At 43.3% G+C, this 17,500-nt stretch overlaps 1 protein-coding gene across 9 annotated transcripts in view; it reads right to left on the bottom strand.

Annotated features, from left to right (window-relative positions):
• camk2d2 (calcium/calmodulin-dependent protein kinase (CaM kinase) II delta 2) overlaps positions 1–17,500 on the bottom strand; it is a 32,075-nt gene that overhangs the window by 9,919 nt on the left and 4,656 nt on the right. For all 9 annotated transcript variants that reach the window (XM_062520382.1, XM_062520395.1, XM_062520403.1 and 6 more), the window contains exons 3-12: positions 10,159–10,218; positions 8,162–8,216; positions 6,489–6,554; positions 5,491–5,563; positions 4,019–4,121; positions 3,822–3,905; positions 2,782–2,876; positions 2,549–2,671; positions 1,907–1,990; positions 1,516–1,558 (exon numbers count right to left, since the gene is read on the bottom strand). In XM_062520382.1, coding sequence (XP_062376366.1) covers positions 1,516–1,558; positions 1,907–1,990; positions 2,549–2,671; positions 2,782–2,876; positions 3,822–3,905; positions 4,019–4,121; positions 5,491–5,563; positions 6,489–6,554; positions 8,162–8,216; positions 10,159–10,218 — 786 coding nt within the window. The remainder of the gene's footprint in view (positions 1–1,515; positions 1,559–1,906; positions 1,991–2,548; positions 2,672–2,781; positions 2,877–3,821; positions 3,906–4,018; positions 4,122–5,490; positions 5,564–6,488; positions 6,555–8,161; positions 8,217–10,158; positions 10,219–17,500) is intronic.

Genomic DNA, 17,500 nt, shown 5'->3' with positions numbered 1-17,500 from the left:
ACAGTTTTACAATTTGAGGAGTGCATTACCATTTATGTAGAGAATCTATGTCATGTCTATGCAACACCATCAGAGACACTTGAAAATGAAAATGCTCAAATCAAATTGAGCCCTGATTGACTATCCTTGACATGTCAATCAGCAAATTTCCAGCAGATCTGAAGACCATTTTATGAATGTAATGGCTTTGGCATTAGACTGGCATGCATGTATAGAGTATCTTCTAACTGGCCCAAAGTGAAAGGGAAGTGCATTTTAGACACACTGGGATCAAACCCACACACTCTGGTTAGTGGCAAAGCACAGCCCCTTTCCTTCTCCTTATGAACTCTTACCTCATTGGTACCACATCCCAAACAAAGGAGTGGACGTAACAACAAAACAAGAGGCAAAAGGTAAACAATTCAAATAACTACTTGTTTCTGAATTTGCCTAATGGAAGTACATGTTTTATAGATGATGAAAACTAAGAAATAAAAACTCAGAAATCTATCATCTCAAAATAAACTTCACATAGAATATCTGACTTGGACCCAACATAACCGCCCCCATCTATCTAGTATGGTCTTAAATATAACCATAATTTCAAGATGATGAAAACTAAGAAACAAAACATAAATCAGAAACCCATCATCTCAAAATAAACGTAGAACACAGAATATCTGAGAAAAAAGTTTGGTGGAGCGCTACTATGTCCCTTGAAACAACTGGTGCTCTTGGAGAAGTACAAAGCAAGAACGTCAAAAGGAAAAAAAATATGTGACTGGAACCAAACATGACGGCCTCATCTAGAATGGTCTTAAATATAACCAGTGTCTATTCAGTCAAATTATAGAGGATGTCCATTCACACATCAGGGCATGGATACACAGAACATATTTTCCCCTCCAATCTCTCAGAAGATTTGGGCTGGAGCAAATAAGTCTTTGCCGATTATTTGAACACATAAGGACTATACTGCATTGTATCCTTTGTCACAGAAAGGTCAACATACCGACTACCTTAATAATGGACACAAACACAAACTCTTTGACAGAGCTCTGACAAGCCATAACAGCTGAGTTAACTCTTTAGCCATTGGCTAAGTTCATATTAAACAGGCACCAGTAAAACATACTCAAAACAAGTCTACATTTAAACGACATGAGCAGCCCAGGTATCCCTATACAGGTAAAGCAGCAGGGCTGCTTGCTCTGTTAGGACTACGGTAACCTTAGCCTCACTTAGACTCTCCTCTAGACTCTCCTCACTTGGAATACCTCATTGAGCTCAACAGTGACCGCCTACTCCAGTTCTGAAAGTCAAAATCTCATCATAATCTCATTACAAGCTATAACGTTGTAGCGATTCCAGGCAGACTTACCACAAGCTACAAAACGGTGAAGTGATTGCTAAAATATGCTAAAAAAAAAGACGCTAATCAATACAAGTGCATGTCATATACACCTTGTTTCTAAGACAACCGTGTGTTGCCAAAAGAGAAAGGAGGAGGGTGAACAGCAGAGGCAGGCATACCTGAGAAGTTTCTTGTGACCAGCATAGTGGTCAAAATAGCTCCCTGCAAGGAAGGAGGGGGAAATGAGGGAGGAAGAGAGAGGAAAGAAACATGAGAGATGGAGAAAGTGAAAGAAGAAGAACATGCTAAAGCCAAGGAAAAGCTAAGTGCATTCACTCACTCATTCATTCGTCCGCTCATTCATTCATTCATTCATTCATCTGTTCATTCATTCATTCACCCTGCAGTGAGCAGTCTTGTGTTACTCAGGCTAATTCACTAATTATTCCTAAATCTAGCAGTCAATGTCTGACTACAAGAGGGTGAAGTAATGAGTGAGAAAATAATAAAAAAAAGAGTGTTTATTTCTGTCTCGGCTCCTAATGAGGAAGTGCACAGCAGGAGTCGCACCTTGAGTTTCCTTCTGGCATTGAACTTCTTCAGGCACTCCACCGTCTCCTGTCTGTGCATCATGGAGGCCACTGTGGAGCGTTGCTGCAGAGAGAAACAAACAGAGGGAAAGAGAGAGAGAAACAGGGGATGGAGAGAGAAAGAAAGAAAGAAAGAAAGAAAGAGGAAAAAATAAATGAGTTTGTGCATATATTTGTGCATATATTTTGATGTAAGCCGTTGGCTACATCTGGGTAATATCAGCTGTTTTGCTGTGAGTGTATAGCCTGGTAGTAAACCAGACCCTGGAATCTTTCAGATTAAGGGTCTGGCCACGAATAATGAAAATGGCCTAACTCGAGTGGCGGCACCAAGCATGCATTTGAAAATCTCACTGCACGCTATTGGATAACACTACGACCAATGTTCACTCTGACTGATTCTGGACTTCGACGCAATTGGATAAAACTACAAACAAAAACGAAAGTTTTAGCGCTGTCATCATCAGTTTAGCTCGCCCACTCCTTTTTTGGTTATCACAGATTCCTGTGGCAAAAGTAACGTGCATCATTGCTCATTGCCAGAGTATCTTACGGACACAATTCAAATTGTGCTCTCGCGAGAGCTCTGTATTTCCAGGGTAGTGAGTGTGCTGGGACGTACGCAGATCCAGGGGTGCTTGAGGGCCTCGGTGGCGGTGATCCTCTTGGAGGGGTTGATAGTCAGCATCTTATTGATCAGGTCTTTGGCCTCTGGGGTCACTGTGTCCCACTCAGGAGAGGGAAACTAAACACAAACAAACAAACAAGCAAACACACAAACAGATGTCATGATACACACAAATGCACACGAATGCTGACTGCCGCATTCACTCTGCACGCCGCTCTCCTACTCACATCGTACGCCCCGGCTTTGATTTGTTGATAGAGGCGGTGCTGGTCCTCGTCCCAGAACGGGGGGTAGCCCACCAGCAGGATGTACAGGATGACACCTGCACCAGACAACAGGAGTGTGGGCATGAGAGGCTAGCCTGCTGATACACGCCTCACTACTTTGCTTCACTTCATGAAGAGAACCTGGCCTCTAATTATTGGGAAATGGAACAAGTCTCTCACTCTAGCATCGTAACAGGCGTAGACTTTGTGTTACTGTAACTTCGAAGTTTGAAGTCATTGGTCCACCCTTACCAATCACATTGATAAGGGACTCCTAACATTACTTCCACTTCATTTAACGTTTACAAACTAATTATACTGTACACTGCATTGGCAGTCAGGAGACAGTGTATCTAGTCCTACCTTTAATGGTGTACCATCACACCGATGTGACGGGAATGTTGGAAAATTAACCTTCTAAAGAATATCTGCGTTCATTGAATTCAACATAGAATTTTAGAACCTTGAATTGTTGCGGAATTGGATGTTTTGTTAGAATGTTCAAAAACCCACACCTTTACAGATTAACATAAATGTGCACATTCTTCTGGCTGCATTCTGATCTGCAGGCGGTGCTACTACAGGTTACCACAACCTCATCCCCTCCCATTGGCCCTTCACCCGTCATGTCAGAGGGAAGCGCTGGTGTTTTGTGGTGTGCCAGACTAGTAACTCACTGAAGAGAGACACTAGGTGGGCGTGGCCAGGCTAATGAGGGTGGTTCTGTGCACATATAAATGAGGGCTTCAAGAATCCCATCTCTGGTGATAAAGAGCTGGCACGTCCACATCCACAGGCACAGGCACTTATTATTAAACACTCTCAGCATATTAACACCAGGAGCTGAGTCACTCAGCTTTAGCAGTCTTTATCTGCATATGACTGCGTGTGTGTGTGTGTGTGTGTGTGTGTGTGTGTGTGTGTGTGTGTGTGTGTGTGTGTGTGTGTGTGCGTGTGTGTGTGTGTGTGTTTTCATGTGTGACTGTGTTTAATCTCCCCACCACAAGCCCACATGTCCACTGGTTTTCCATACGGATCCTTCCGCAGCACCTCAGGAGACAGGTATCCTGGAGTGCCAGCAAAGCCTGTGGGTACGCAGGAAAGAAAGATAGAGAGACAGAAAGGCATTCAGCGCAAACTCACACTCAAATGGAGACTTGGTGTTCTCATTCCTGTAGTCCACTGAGGGGACACTCACCAAACCAGGCCTGCTGATCCCCCTGCACCTCAATGGCCAGTCCAAAGTCTGCCAGCTTGACGGCCGCACCTTTTAGCTTGCTAGCCAGCAGTAGGTTCTCTGGCTGTGGGAGCACAAACGAAGGGTTAGCCACCTGGGCTCTATTGAACAGCTCATCGCCCATTTCCAATGCCACCCATACAGTCTTTCATAGACTGCGTCTTTCAAAATGGACAAAACACAAATACGCATAAACAAAAAGGTTTCCACAGAGATTATCTCCTGATGTATATTGCTCTCTCTTCTCTCTCTTCCTTCCACTCCCTCCCTCTCTCTGTCCATCTCTGTCCTTTTTACTCCTCTTTCTACTTATTCTATCCTTTTCTCTCACCCACCTGTCGTGCCCCTAGACGAGCCCAGCGTGTGAAAAGGTCTGTGCTCCTCAGGCCCAGTCGAGGGCTTTGCTGTGGAGCTCACCCACTCATCGGAATCATGAATAATGCATCCGCTGACATTTACAAGCAGGTTAGGCTCAGTGCCACAGCCAAGCACATGGCCCGCGCTCTCCCCTGCGGGAACACCACCTGAGCATCGCCTGAGCCCGTATATAATCCACACGGGGGCCTCCCTAATGGGCAGTGCTGGTCAGACCAGAGAGGGCCTCGTGATATGCTGGTAGATATCTGTAGGGCTTCTTGTTATGGCGTTATAGATCCAAGGGGCAGAATTGGGCATTGAAATCCAGATGCTGTTTATGGGGTAGCATAAGCACACCAGCCCAAGCTGGTTTACAGCTAAAGCCACCTCCATAAGCTCTGGCTTAGTCTATTCATACCATGACCTCGGGAATATATGTCCCCCTGATCTTTCCTCAGTGCACTTGCATGGAGATGACACTGACAGCCATGAACATGAGCTCTGTTGTCAAATAAGTAGTGAGGAAGGAAATGTACTATGCACACAGTACACGAATACCTCAGAAGATACCCAATGCTATCTTCATCGCTAACTGACAACTCCTGCGTTGTTTTGAATGGTGGGCGGTGTACCAAATCTGTCATTTGTGTGCTATCTCATTATCTCAAAAGCTATCTCATTGGGGAAACTTTTGCAAAAGCTGCATGCTGTTTTCAGTAATGCTTACCTTTCACGATCAACACATTCTTTACACAATCAGCTCCTTCCATAATCTAATATACCCCTTACTAAAGGCTACTGCTAGAGTCGTAACTATTCATGCTTATATTGCTTATCAAGATTCAAGATCCAAGACTTTTATTTGTCATTGAACAGTTGCCTGTACAACATCATATCATGTTATCATGTAGTATATGTAAAATCTCAGTCAATTAACCTGTATTTGCCCTAACATGCATAGCACTAATCCAAAGATCTGCCCTTCACATGCCCTTGACTGTGACTCAAACAGTGACTGAATCTTGTCTCGCTGAAAGTGAAAGGAAATACCGAAACCGCTATTGCTGTGGACTGACCTTCAAGTCCCTGTGGACGATTCCATTAACATGGCAGTGATGAACACTCTCCAAGATCTGCTGAATACAATGGCTGGTTAAGGGGAGAGGGGGAGAGAGAGAGAAAGAGAGAGAGAGAGAGAGAGAGAGAGAGAGAGGGAGAGAGAGAAAGAGCAAGAAAGAGGCAGACAATGACACATAGAGAGAGAGAGAGATCAACAGAGAAAAGGTAAGGACATGAGAGATGTACAATACGATAAAGCTAATATAAAAAAAGAACAGGAGAAATACAAAATTGCATTTGTGATAGAAATCTCCTTGCAGGTATAGCATGTCAATCTGCCACAGTCATCGACTACATTGTGTACTAGGCAACATGTTAACAGTGAAACACTCATTAATCACCCTGAGAGAACAATACATTTCAGCCACCTTTCTCCTGAGAGATTTTAAACACAACCACAAAAAAACTTGGTGTTGTAAAACACTGCTTGGATCATTAATCACATTTATAAATAGCCTGGTAAGACCCAACTAGAGATGTATAACACCTGCGATAAAGTCACAATTGATACACATAATTGTCTCTGCTGCACTGCAAACAGCCTCTCCAGGAGAACGGCCAGACAGTGATTTATCTCTGCAGCAGCCATCAGCAGTGAGTGTGCACACTTGGGCCTGATTGTGTGTGTGTGTGTGTGTGTGTGTGTGTGTGTGTGTGTGTGTGAGTCTAGAACTGAGTGAGCTCGATTTATGTGGATGTGGAAATATAGGCATACAGTTAACAATCGGTGTGTGTGTGTGTGTGTGTGTGTGTGTGTGTGCGTGTGTATGTGTGTGAGAGCTGGCCTGATTGTGTGTGTGTGTGTGTGTGTGTGTGTGTGTGTGTGTGTGTGTGTGTGTGTGTGTGTGTGTGTGTGTGTGTGTGTGTGTGTGTGTGTGTGCGTGCCTGCGTGTGTGTGTGTGTGTGTGTGTGTGTGTGTATGTGTGAGTGTGAGAGCTGGCCTATCCATTCCTACCTGGCATCAGCCTCACTGTAGTACTCTCTGGCAACAATATCCTCGAACAGCTCTCCTCCAGTGACCCTGAGGTGAGAGAGCAAGAGAAACAGCGCACAGCACATCAATAACCGGCTGTGATTGGCTGGTGTGCGTACTGTATAACCCCGATCCAATTAAGACTGCATGGAGGATACTGTACACACTGCACTGTACATACTGTATCTCTCTGCATATGAATCCCCTTGGAGCAGTTGTGTTGAGTCACAAAATGAAGACACCTAGTTGCTGCATTGCTGCTGTGTGCTGAATGTCACTAGTGAACTGTGAACTGAATGTTTTCACTCGGTTTCTCATATGGTTTTAAATGAAGAATACAGAACTTATGGAGGACAGAAACTAAAGCAATCATTGGTTGCATAAATTCTAACTGATAAAGAAGAGCTGAATCACCTCAACAAAGATAACTTGTAATCTAACAGATCCATTCAGTAGTTTCAGCACTGTAAAACATCCTTAGGAGTTACAGTAAGTTCATTAGACACAGCTCTTGTGTAAGTATAGCACATTCTAACCTGTGATTTGCACACTGAGATTTAGCTCAGGACTTTTACCACAAGTACAAATCTATAGACCTGGGTCATCTCAGGAATAGTTCTATACTCATACACTACTCATACACTTGGGACCCTAATTCAAATAGCTATCAACACTCCAAGCTCTCAGACATGAACTATAGCAATGTGGCATGTGGGAACTTTGAGCTGACACATCAGTGTTAGCGGTTGAAGTCCATGGTGTTCATTTATCAAAATCATTTTGCCTAGTTCTCAAATTAGATTTGACTAGATTTTAGACTTTGTCCTTTGCCCATCATTCAAATAGCTGGTATAGGCACTTGATGTTCCAATACTGTAGTGTTTGCATATACATACGTTGCATCTGGAATATTCTGGAAATGTTGAATCCACACTTAAGATATTTTAGCAAATATCAAATAATATAATAGCTGTTGTGGCAACATGTAATCACAGCTCACAAGGGAGAAGCTCAATAATATGTCTTGTTTGTGTGTGAGTGTGTGTGTGTGTGTATATACCATGGCCTCCAAGATTAAATCACTAACTACACACAGTGCAGCCCATATTAGCACTCTCTCAAAACATGCATGTACGTGCACATCCACAGCCACACCGTACGCCGAAAAGCCATGTCATCTGATAGTGAGCTGCAAAGGGCAACTTTCCATAAAAGACTGACATTTCTATTTGCATATACCATATACAGAGAGAGAGAGAGAGAGAGAGAGAGAGAGAGAGAGGAGAGAGGCATGCGCACACACACACATTCAGATGCAACCCATGTAAAATGACACATATTATCTCCACTGCCACTAATTGTCTTTAATGTTGGTGTGACTATCTATAATTGAGAAACATAAAATAAGCAGGAGAAGGCTAACCCATATTGTGGGTTAGCCTCAGGCTAGCCTTGAAAGGCTCTGGACTCCCATAAGCCGGTTTCAGCATCATGCTGCAAAATGGGTCAGTTTTCCTTCGAGTCTGTTTCTGAGCTAGAAACAGGGGGAGAGGAGAGGGAAATGGTACATGGGCAATATAATTCAGTGGGATTGACAGAGAGAGAAAGAGAGAGAGAGGGGGTAGAGGGGAAAAAAAGGCAGAATGTTTACTTACAGATCAAAGACCAGGTAATGAAAACCTTCCTCAGATATGCTATCATGAAGCCTCACTGTGAACAAAAAGAACATTTAAAGAATATTATTTATTATTTAATTTTCCAAAGCAAGTCATTTATAAAGAAACCTGTTTAGAGAGTTTCAGTTGTAACAGAGTAACAGCTGTTTACTAAAGTCATTTATAAACTAAGAATGATGACACAAACCAAGTTGAAATATCAGCATCAGTTCTGATGACATCATGGGCCCTAATTTGAAAGCAGGACAAAGTGCTAAGGGTAAAGTCTAACTCAAGCTCATTTTTTAATGGCTAGCAAAATGTATTTGCTAATATAACATCATGGACGAGACCTTAAACCATGCTGAGTCAGCTCAATGCTCCTGCATGACTCACATTAAGGATAGTCCCTTGAGAAGACTTTGTACCCACAACAGGCACAGTTCCAGTGAGAAGACTTTGTACCCACAATAGGGATAGTCCCTGTGGGGGTTATTTGTACTCACAATAGAGATAGTCCCTGCATGAGACCTTTGTACTCACAATAGGGATAGTCCCTGTGAGAGGACTTTGTACCCATGTTGACAGGCTTTGCACTTAGCCTGGCATTTAAATGAGGGCCCTTGAAGGACCTTTATACACATACATTGCATAAATCCTCTACATAATATGGAAAGAAAGAAAAGGACATTCATTCTAAGACATTCTCCATTGTGAGCTATAACAAATGCACATTTATAAAAAGATATAAGGATTACACTGATGTTTCATATCAGTTCAATTGTTTTAGTCTATATGCTAAGTGACATTATAACATAATTCATATTCAAACCCTGACTTGGATCCCATGCTGTCAACGACAAGGGATGTCACTATCAACTGTGACCAATGTGCATGCAACACACCAGTACACCGTTAGTGACCTGTTCTATGTATCTACGGTAACAACAGTGGACAACGCGGCCTAAATGCTGGAAGACAAATAGCTCTGGCTATGATGCTCCTCTGTGAGAAAAGAGACCCTTTTTGACTAACGTAGGGAAAAGGGGAATGCATAATGAATTCAACTATTCTCTTCAGGTCTCTTGAGGAATCATTTCCTTTGGACTGTCTCTGGTCCTCTATGTGGACCTTGCTACATACAAATTCTACCTCCTCATCTTTGCGCACATTCATGATTGTGCACTTCAACTCCAGTGGGATTTTCTATTAAGTTGAACCTTCAGTTAAGTGTAAAAACTCAGATCTACATTACACACATGTACAGTATTTGGTGATGGGTACATTTTGCACTCTATTGAAATAATTGATATAATATATTAAGCAGGCTAAATCTGGGCTATGTGCTCATACCGGATGGTTTATAAATAGAGCTAGGGGCACTGATGGATAGGTATGATTGGAGGATAAGGATAACTCCAAAATATGCTCTTGAAAAACCATTTAAGTGTAAAAAATGCACTCTCGCCAGAATATTTTACTGACAGGACTTTCATAAAGCCACATCAAGCAGATGGGCCCATTTTGGCCCTAAGCTATCTTTATCAGATATTATCCCTCACCCAAAAGACTTCCTGACCAGGCTGTCTTGCGAGTTCTTTTTAAGGCCATTTAGTTTGTATAGCTATCATCATGAGCACACAAGAGCTCTCTCATCTATTAAGCACGTCCATGTTTGAGTTCATGCTTAAGTGCAAACATGTTGACTACAATGACAGGGAGACTTGCAGTCAGTCAGCAGATTGGGACTAAAAAAGGAAATGAGTCACAGAAAATACCTGCAAACCTGAATGTGTGTGCGTGGCGTGTGAGTGTGTGTGTGTGTGTGTGTGTGTGTGTGTGTGTGTGTGTGTGTGTGTGTGTGTGTGTGTGTGTGTGTGTGTGTGTGTGTGTGTGTGTGTTGTGTGTGTGTGTGTGTGTGTGTGTGTGTTTGCAGAGTGAGCTTGTGTGTGAATCTTTGCACATGTTGTGTACATGTGTGCACACACACTACCTACCTATATTGGGGTGTTTCAAAAGACGGCAAATCCTGGCCTCTCTCTCCAGTTTCTGATGATCTGTGAGAGAGGGAGAGAGGAGAGAAAGAGAGGCACAATCTGTTATCTTCTACCATCATTTCACCAGGAGAGGGCGCCACCTCTGGGAAGGATAATACACGCCAGCTGGCGCGCACTGACTGCTGAAAAGGCTATAAATAAACCGCATGCCCCCGACCTCCAACCGAGCACCCCCCTCCCGCTCCGTGCGCGCGCACACACACACACACACACACACACATGCACGCACACACGCGCACACACACACACACACACACACACACATATGCACGCACACACGCACGCACGCACGCACACACACACAAACACACACACACACACACACACACACACACACACACACACACACACCCTCCCGTCTCCCACGCTTCATTTCTGACAACTCCTCTCTCATCTAATCTCCAAGATAAAGATGCTAAACTTAACTTCAAAATGTGACCTAATATTCCGAGATAAGAGTCACCGCCGAGTGTTGACTGCGTGAGCCACGACACAAACAGGACAACACGCTGTAGTCACACGCCTACCTAAAGGGCAGAAGGCTGCCAGAGGGTGCTGGCTGAGACTATGACATGCTTGCTGATGCAGGCATATGCACCAAAACCAGTTGCTGCGTTACAGTAACTCGACTGCCGCGGCTCGGCTCTCGTGGTGTCAAGCAGGACATTCCTCACGCCGAGGCCGTCCGCCATCCCGGGGAATCGGCGCGATTTCAGACGTCTGGCTCTCGAACGGTGGTCGTGAGAATCAGGACTCCGCAAAAGGCCATCGGATTCAGCAGAGCCACCAAACCTGGCGCGAGCAAAAGTGTGCCGTATGCATCTGAATCAGGGAGGAGGCGACCCATTTCAGTTCTGCCTAAGGACACGCACACACAGAGGAGAGAGGGCTTTTTTTTTTTTTTTCAAATAAAATAGGACGTCTATTTTTTTCGTCCCTGTCCTCAGCTGGGTAGCAAACTGTCCCTTATCACTCACACTTTCCTTTTTCTATTCTTTTTTTTTAATTATTACTTTAACATTCTGCCTTTTCCTGCTCTAAAGGTCAGACAGCAAGCTAAGACCTGTCCAGACAATAAGGCAAAGGAAATCACCACAACAGTTATTTATTGCTCCTCTGCTTGTTCTTATCCATGTAGCTCCCTTCAGGCCCAGGCCAAATGACTAAGAGTTTCAACTACCCATCTCTCTCTCTCTCCCTAGAAATACTGCTCTTGTACTCTGTGTCCTCCCTTCCACCCCCCCCCCCCCACACACACACACACACACACCTCTCTCTCTCTCTCTCTCTATGTCCCCCTATCTCTCTCTCTCTTTTTCACTCTCTCACCCTCTCTTGTTTTTCCTTTCCTCCACAGGTAGCCCACCTACCAGCCAGCCGGACATCTGTTGTCTAGCAACTCCTCCACCAATCACGGGGCTAGCCCTCTCCTCTCTGCAGTGGAACCACCCTTGCATGCAAATGGCAGACCCCAGGAGCCTCGGCAGACAACTCAACTCAAAAAAATGATCAAATAAAACTTCTAAAATTCACTCCTCTGCTCTGAGGAAGGATTTTACTATCCTGATATTTTACAACTAACATGGAACTACAAAGGCTTGCAGCATATACTGTAGCTGGACTTGTTTGCTGTGGTAACATCAAATCATTTGTGACAATCATGAAGATGACAATTTATTTCATCTGACAACGATATCTGAGAAGCCATGGACTTATAAGGTCTATATCAGCCTATGAAAGACTAATGACAGCATATCGTAAATTTGTTACATACACACATTTTGATATATCATCTATCATTACGAGTGCACTAAGAGGGATTAAGTTTGATAGGATTTTGGGTGTGATTATTTAGAAGCCTGTCTATGGCAAACATTAGGAGTTAGGATACAGTCAGAGGTTCCCCTGACATTAGCAGTGAGATCTCTAGCATTTGAGCACTCAGCAGTGCAGGGGCTCCCTCCCCTTCCTTCCATCCCATAATGATGTCTTTCAACTTTTACATTCTTTTAAAGCAGGACTACAAAGTGTGCATAGGCTTCCCAACCTTCGTGAAATCTTTCTGATGAGTTTGGATGGGCAGTAGGCTAAGGGCTATATATGATTATATATATATATATATATATATATATATATATATACTGTATATATATATATATACCGTACACACACACACACACACACACACACACACACACACACACACACACACTGTATTGATAAGATATGATCTACTACATGGTAAATAATTGCCATATATGGGTTTACATGGCAGCTGTATCTGATAATTATGTCTGTGAAGGCAATTTTTTATTCTATTTTCAGTCAAGTATATGTTTAGCATATGCAAGTGGCGAGTGGAGGAGAGAGATAGGACCAGGAGATAACCATGGGTCAGATTCGAACCCATGTCCCCATGGGCACTTGGATCTGAATATGGCATGGATGCTACTGCTACTGTTACAGCTCCCCCAATTAGTCATTTTACATTCACAATTGAGGGAAATAACCAACCTTAAAATACATACCATATGAGAATACTTGCTGTATATTTGCTATATAACACGATGATTGTTTATTTGTCTATAATGAGTGAGATACTATACTCAAGATGAAGCAAGAGACAAAACATACGGGGCCCAATCTTACATCTAACGCATCATGGTGCTCGGTGCAACCCATAGATTAAAGAATATGTACAGTATACCGGTATGTATGTGTAGCCTATATATTATATACACACACACTGTATTGTTCTATACAGTCTATGGTGCGACCTCACTATCGTTGCTAATTTGTAGCTACCGTAACGATACTCCACCAGGCGCACGAGTTGACGAGTTATGAAATGAACCCACTGATCTACTGTATAAAGAACCCTTCAGAGATCAGTGGATGAACCTTGCGCACTCTTGGGCATGTTGATGAAAAAACTAGGCATGGTCAGCCACATGATCACAAATTGTTATATTGATGCCACTGAAAATGATAATGCCACTGACCAAGGAAATTCTGGTCTCATTGCAAAGACTGTGCTGCATGGTGTGCTTGAATGAATGTCTTAACAATTTCTATTCAGTAATTTCAGTAAAACATTATTGGGGTGAGTTTTGTTTTGTTTAAGGCTATGTTTTCATTTACAGTATTGTAACCCACTGTCAGTCAGTGTTTTATCATTGTCTACAATTTCAATTATTAGGCAAGTACAGATGTGTATAGTGATACTCTGCTTATCACACACACACACACACACACAAACACACAAACACACACACACACACACACACACAGATACACACACATTACTTTAACAAAGCAAGCTTTAGTGAAATCCTGCTGTTACATAGCCAGGCACATGGGGTTAATTAATGCAACACTAAATAGTTTTTTGTACCTTAAAATAATGTTTCCAAATCATTTCAGCGGTTCATCAACTCGTGACAGGGTGAACGGCACTTCTGCTTTCACTTCCCGGCCCTCTATCGGCTATAACCGCACTATGTAACTTTACGAGGTGGGGTATCTGTAGTTCCATGAAATGAGACATCAGAAACTACAAATTTGACTTGCTTCGATGTCGCAATACATCATACTTTCATAAAATCATGCAACATATTCTACCTTGTCTGTTATTTGCTGGATAAACAAATAGCGTGTGTGCGACAGAGGAAAAGTGTTTTAGTGTTGCTTTAAGAAATGCAAAAGCAGCCCTTTTGAACCATGAACCTGACATCTGATCACTTATCTGTCAAACCAGAAAAGGAGACATGTCCTAAATGCACTTAAAACATAGGATTCAGACCATTGGTTTTAGACCGTCAAAATAGGGCATATGTACTTAATTTATTTCCCATGTCAGCATTTTTCCAGTGTAGCATTTTTATATGGTTTTCCCCACATCATCTACCATGTTACAGTAAGTCACCTCACCTGCCACCGTATTATACTAAGAATTTGCTATCATACCAAATACAACACCCTAAACACTTTAAGAGATTCGAGCCTCAAATCTGTGTCTCAAGTAGTCCCACTCCAGCTTGGCCATCATTTGTGCATGCACTAGGACTAGCACTGCAGGTATGGCATGGTCTATGTTGGAGCAAACCCTCGATAGCTGTCTCTTTCTTTCTCTCTGTTTCTCTCTCTGTCTCTTTTCTCTTTCATTCTGAGAAGAGAGTCTCCCTCACCAGTTACCGCACTGCAGCAGGATTGTGTGTGTGTGTGTGTGTGTGTGTGTGAGAGAGAGAGAGAGTATGTGTGTGTGTGTATGTGTATGTGTGTGTGTGTGTGTGTGTGTGTGTGTGTGAGAGAGAGAGAGAGAGAGAGAATATGTGTGTGTGTGTGTGTGTGTGTGTGTGTGCATCAGTATGTATGTGTGTGTTTTCTTCTTTTTCCCTGCCACTGCTCTTAGAGATTACTGACAGATTTGATATCTTTCCTCTTCTCTCTCTCTCTCTCTCTGTCACACACACATAGACATATGCACACTCACCACACACACACACACACACACACACACAGAGAGAGTAAATCCCTGTAGTGAATGACGAATTGTGCCCAGCTGACTCCTTGTAGACCAGCATGCCATTCTGCCCTCTGGTTCCTCCCCAGAGCGGTACACATCACTCTCCTCACCAATGTGACCCATGCAGCTACAGTAGGAGTTACTAAACCCAGGGTGTCTTCCATCACTCTGTTGGCATGACTTCAATTATGTGCTGCAAACATCCATTCCATTTCAACTCTCCAACTACTGCAACAGACACCCATTTCCATGTACACTTGACATATACTTCATATTCTTCATATGTTTTAGCCCACAAACTGACTCTCACACATCACAGATAGATGTATCATGCCTTGCATTTGATGCTGGCTATTAGATCAGAATTAAGATAATTATTTCAAATACATAGGTAACCAGATATCTAGACAATGTTTGAATAAAGCGCTTTTTTTGCTGAAATATATTTTTCTGCGCCCTGCAGTGAGAGTTATTCACATCCATGAGGCCCAAGTTTCAGCAAATTAACTCCGTCTCCGAATCTAATCATTCCAAGTATGGGCACCCTCCACTGCCTCCAAATGGTTTCTGAATTAGAGGGAAGATGTTCAAGAGTCCACAACTAATTCCATTACACAGCCTTATTCAGTGAGAGAGACGGCATGCTCAACACTGGCCTCAATATCTTGCATATTTCCATGGCTACTCCACATGTCTATGAATATTGATTGATGTCTGGCTATCTGGACATACAAGGATTACATATAGACATAAAAGAATATCACATTCACTGTATTTCATGATAGCTGATTTTTGCTTATGATAACATAGAAATTTGGGGGGAAAATAACATTACAATCGAAAGCTAAAAAATGCGAACAGGGGGGCGCTGTGGCGCAGCAGGCTACAGCGTCCATACCATTTACGGGTCCAAGTGCCCACGGGGACCCAGGTTCGAATCCGGCCTGCGGTCATATCCCGATCCCACCCCATCTCTCTCTCCCACTTGTTTCCTGTCTACGTCTTCACTGTCCTATCATAATAAAGGCAAAAAGGCCAAAAAATATACTTAAAAAAAAAAAAATGCGAACAAACAAATGCTAACAGACATGAATTCTCTGTGCCACACAGAACACATCAGTGACATACACGTTCATGTAAACACCAGCTCAGACGCCTCTCCCATATTAAACTGAGAAACACAAATAGTCTCTGGCACATTCACAGTGACACAATCTCTCTCGCTCTCTCTCTTTCTCTGTCACATACACGTGCGCGCGCACACACACACACACACACATACACTCTCGTATGTACACCCACACACACTCGTATGTGCAGCCACCCACCCACACACTTACACATGCACACACACACACACACACACACACAAGGATGCATGCGTACAGAACACATTCCAGTTGTGTCCCTGATTGCTGTCATGGCCCATTTTCACAGCTCAGAGTGGAGTTGTTGTTTTTTTACACTGTGGAGGCTGTGGGGATGAGCTGAGGCTACAGGCCTCCACAGGGGAGGTTCACAAGAACACATTTGCACTTCGCTTTCGCTCTCTCCACACACACACACACACACACACACACACACACACACACACACACACACACACACACAGACAATCACACACACACACACACACACACACGCACCCACCCACTCACCCACCCATGATCCAAACATGTAGACAAAAGATACATATGATGATGTCGACCTCACTGAACACATATACAGTACCTGATGCACATATACCATCTTACATACATGGCTAGCACATTGCTCTGCAGGGGTGAGAATAGGGGTGAAGAGATGGATTCAAGCTAAATCCATGAATCATCTGTTCCCCCCACCAGTTTATGCAGTTGCTGGATGAAAGAATATAGATGGAAGGAAGCATTAGTAATAGCCACACCATTGGCGAGGTGCTCCTCTTCAGCATCCTCCATCAGATCGTTGTGACTGATGGTTCTACAAAGAACCTGCACAATGGCAAGACCAACAAACGCACCACCCAACAGGCACGACGAGTCCTTCATGTCAGTATAAAACGGAAAGCAAACGTGTGAGGTGAGCTTCTGAAGCCCACAGCGGACACTCACGTGCCATCATCACACCGTCATCATTTCATTACAGTACGTCTTGGAACTTGTCTTGTTGCCCTTCTTCCCACTGGCAGGTCAGAGCAGGAGGGTGAAGGAGAAGGAGGAGGAGGAGGAGGAGGAGGTAGATGAGGAAGAGGAGAAGGAGGAGGAGGAAGAGGAGGAGGAGGAGGAGGAGGAGGTAGAGGAGGAAGAGGAAAAGGAAGAGGAGGGTAGGTGCAACTCAGAGACTCTGATACAAGAGAGGCTCTAATTAAGAGTGCCCTAGCTATCTCCTCAGAATTCCATGCCCTAGTTAGCCAAAGTGGTGATTTTTTTTCTTTTTTTACAAGAACCAGGCTAGCACAGCAGTCTTTCCTGCCCTGCTAGCCACTTCCTGTTTCAAACAGGACAGTTAGCTATCATGGGATGGTCATGGGCACATGGATCACTCTTGCATTTCATGTGAGGTCTGAATATATAACATTTATAGAGCGTTCCACTATCCTAGGCTTCATCCCGATCATTACTGAATCATTACTGAATAAATGCATTAGTACATTAAGCCCACTGTAACCGTGCAATTAGTTTAATTAAATATGGTACCAAAATTAAATGATTTTATATGATTATGTGCAATTGTGTGTGTGTGTGTGTGTGTGTGTGTGTGTGAGAGAGAGAGAGA

The sequence above is a fragment of the Sardina pilchardus genome, chromosome 2 (assembly GCF_963854185.1).
Source record: "Sardina pilchardus chromosome 2, fSarPil1.1, whole genome shotgun sequence".
NCBI lineage: Eukaryota > Metazoa > Chordata > Actinopteri > Clupeiformes > Clupeidae > Sardina > Sardina pilchardus.
The sequence above is the reverse complement of the archived record's forward strand: the minus strand, read 5'-3'. Positions and strand labels throughout refer to the sequence as shown.